Source organism: Colobus angolensis, unplaced genomic scaffold (genome assembly GCF_000951035.1).
Source record: "Colobus angolensis palliatus isolate OR3802 unplaced genomic scaffold, Cang.pa_1.0 Scaffold164, whole genome shotgun sequence".
NCBI classification, from domain to species: Eukaryota; Metazoa; Chordata; class Mammalia; order Primates; family Cercopithecidae; genus Colobus; species Colobus angolensis.
The window spans coordinates 484,055-486,856 of NW_012114755.1; the positions used below are offsets into that span (position 1 = coordinate 484,055).

The 2,802-nt window shown below is 51.4% G+C and overlaps 1 protein-coding gene across 1 annotated transcript in view; it reads right to left on the bottom strand.

Annotated features, from left to right (window-relative positions):
• RPS13 (ribosomal protein S13) overlaps positions 1–2,213 on the bottom strand; it is a 4,028-nt gene extending 1,815 nt beyond the window's left edge. Inside the window, exons 1-4 of the mRNA XM_011937431.1 lie at positions 2,123–2,213; positions 1,934–1,982; positions 1,673–1,751; positions 4–171 (exon numbers count right to left, since the gene is read on the bottom strand). Of these exons, the coding sequence (XP_011792821.1) occupies positions 4–171; positions 1,673–1,751; positions 1,934–1,982; positions 2,123–2,145 (319 nt within the window). The 5' untranslated portion in view covers positions 2,146–2,213. The remainder of the gene's footprint in view (positions 1–3; positions 172–1,672; positions 1,752–1,933; positions 1,983–2,122) is intronic.
• Positions 2,214–2,802: the final 589 nt, after the last annotated feature.

Below are 2,802 nucleotides of genomic sequence, written 5' to 3' on the forward strand. Positions count from 1 at the left end.
CCTTTCTGTTCCTCTCAAGATGCTTTCGAACAGCAACTGCTTTCTTAATTAAATGGTACAGATCTTCAGGAAGATCAGGAGCAAGTCCCTTAGACTTAAGAATTCTTAAGATTTTATTGCCTGTCACAAAACGTACTTGTGCAACACCATGTGAATCTCTCAGGATCACACCTGAAAAGGGAATCATGTTTTAACTTTCAACACGAAACACTAACTGGATGACGTCGAGGCTCAGAAATCAGGGCATAGTTTCCTATCTGTAAGCTGGAGGTATACTTTTATACATCACAGAAACCAACATGGGAATGCACATAAAGCTCACTCAGACATCCAAGGTAGGTTTACCCAAGACTAAGGAAAACCTTTCTGGTGGAAACTGAGAAATGCTGGAAAACTATCATCACAGTGAGTTTGCTGGAATACAGATGACCAAAGGAATTGGGATTCCACAGCTAACATTTATTGAGAACTCTGGTCATTCTTCTAAAAACTTTACATGTTATTTCTTTTAAACCTCTAATGAGTTCTGATTACTTACAATCTATGACACATTTTCTTTTGGTGTGTCATACCTCCAATTAGACTACAAGCTCCAGGAGTACAGATATTTTGCATCCCCCTTCCCCCCTTTAAGAGGTGGGATCATCAGGTGCTGTGGCTTACGCCTGTAATCCCAGCATTTTGGGAGGCCAAGGCGGTGGGTCACCTGAGGTCAGGAGTCTTGAGACCAGCCTGGCCAACATGGTGAAACCCCGTCTGTTGGTTGTGCTGCCTGTAGTCCCAGCTACTCCGGAGGCAGAGGCAGGAGAACTGCTTGCATGAACCCAGGAGGCAGAGGTTGCAGTGAGCCGAGATCGTGCCACTGCACTCCAGCCTCGGCGACAGAGTGAGAATCCGTCTCAAACAAAAACAAAAACACACAAATTCGCCAGGCCTGGTGGCGGGTGCCTGTAATCCCACCTATTCGGGAGGCTGAGGCAGGAGAATCGCTTGAATCCAGGAGGTGGAGGTTGCAGTGAGCTGAGATGGCGCCACTGCACTCCAGGCTGGGAGACAAGAGCAAGACTCCGTCTCAAAAAAAAAAAAGAGGTGGCGCCTCTCTGTCACCCAGGAGTGCAGTGACTTCATCATAGCTCACTGCAGCCTAGGACTTCTGGGCTCAAGTGATCCTCCCACCTTTGCACCTGTATCTGGGAATATAGGCACACTGCGGCTGGCTTTTTTGGGCGGGGGAGTAGGAGGCTAGTATATTCTCAGGCCCCAGAACCATGTTCAGCACACAGAAGGCAAACATTTGCTGAATGAAACCACTTGCACGAAGTCACACGCAACTGAGATTCAAACCACACCTAACTGTGAAGAACTGTATCAGGCACTCTGCTTAGCCAATTCCAACTCCTCCACTTGAGAGCTGTGTGATTTGGAGCTGGTTAGTATCCAGCTCCACTGTGCCTCTGGATCCTCAACTGTAAACTGGGGGGAAAGCCACGAAGATTTATTTCAAAGTATTGTGGTCAGAATTAAACGAGATCAGTACATGTAAAGTGCTTACAATGATGCCTGTAGTACGGTGCCGAGACCACAGTTTTTGCGATTTTTAAAATAACTTTACCACCTACTAGATCCTACAAGTCACAAGAGGACAGGCGAAAGAGGCTACACAAACACTCACCGATTTGTGAAGGAGTCAGGCCCTTCTTGGCCAGTTTGTAAATCTGCTCCTTCACGTCGTCAGATGTCAACTTCAACCACTGTTATGGAATAGAAAGCAGCCTTAGGATGAGAACCCAGGAATGGCGCCTAAGCACAGCGCCCTCTCCACCGGCAAAACCGCGCTCCTCATACACGCAAGTTCCTCACCCCGGCGTCGCTTCACCTGAGACAAATGCCACCCCCTTCCCCGGATTCTCCCCGGTCCCAGCGCGCTACTTACAGTGGGGACGCTGCGTCGATAGGGCAAAGCCGACTGGGACAGGCCCTTCCTGGGGAGAGAAGCAGTCTCTAAGTGAGGTGGCGGCTCGTGCCTGAGCAGCCCAGAACATCATCCCCTCGGCCCGCTGCCCACATTCCCTCTCTTCCTCCCACACCCGCCCAGCAATCCGGTTCGAGGCCCCGAGCTAACCCGGGAGCATGCATGCGACCCATGATGGCGGCGGTCAGACAGCGAAAGGAGAGCGAGGGCGGAAACGCCGCAGGAAGCCACCCAACACGCAGGAAGTGACCTCACACGTCCACGCTTCCTCGCACGCAGGAGGCGGAGCTATGCTGCGGCGTCACCGCCGTCTGTGTGACTACATCTCCCGAAATGCATTTCAGCGTCGCAAGCGATTCGTCAATCGGCCGGGCCTCATCCCGGCATGCATCGGTCTTTGATCAGCCTTGTAGCCAGAGCGGGAGTTTGAGGCTGATGGCCGCTTGCGTTGAAATTCCCTACCTCGGACTCCGAGATTATAAAGATTCGAATGCTGCGCCGGGGGTGGGCATGGAGCAGGTAGGGCTAGAAGAATCAGCCATACATAGGTGTTTGCTCATTCACCAGTTCCTGGCTTTGCCCTGGAACTAGATACCTCAGAGTCGGCCCTCCCCCTAATAAAATAACAGATACAATAGCATGTGATGAGGACCACACGGGAAGCCATGGCTGCGGCTACCGCCCAGCCGGCGCTTCCATTTCTCATTTCTAAATCCTACTCTTATCTGTCACGGGAGAGTCACTGACGGTGAAGAAACGGTCTGAGGAGTTGAACCACGTTCTTGCGGATGCCTGCCGCCCTCCGCACTCGAATTCCCTTGCGCAGGGCT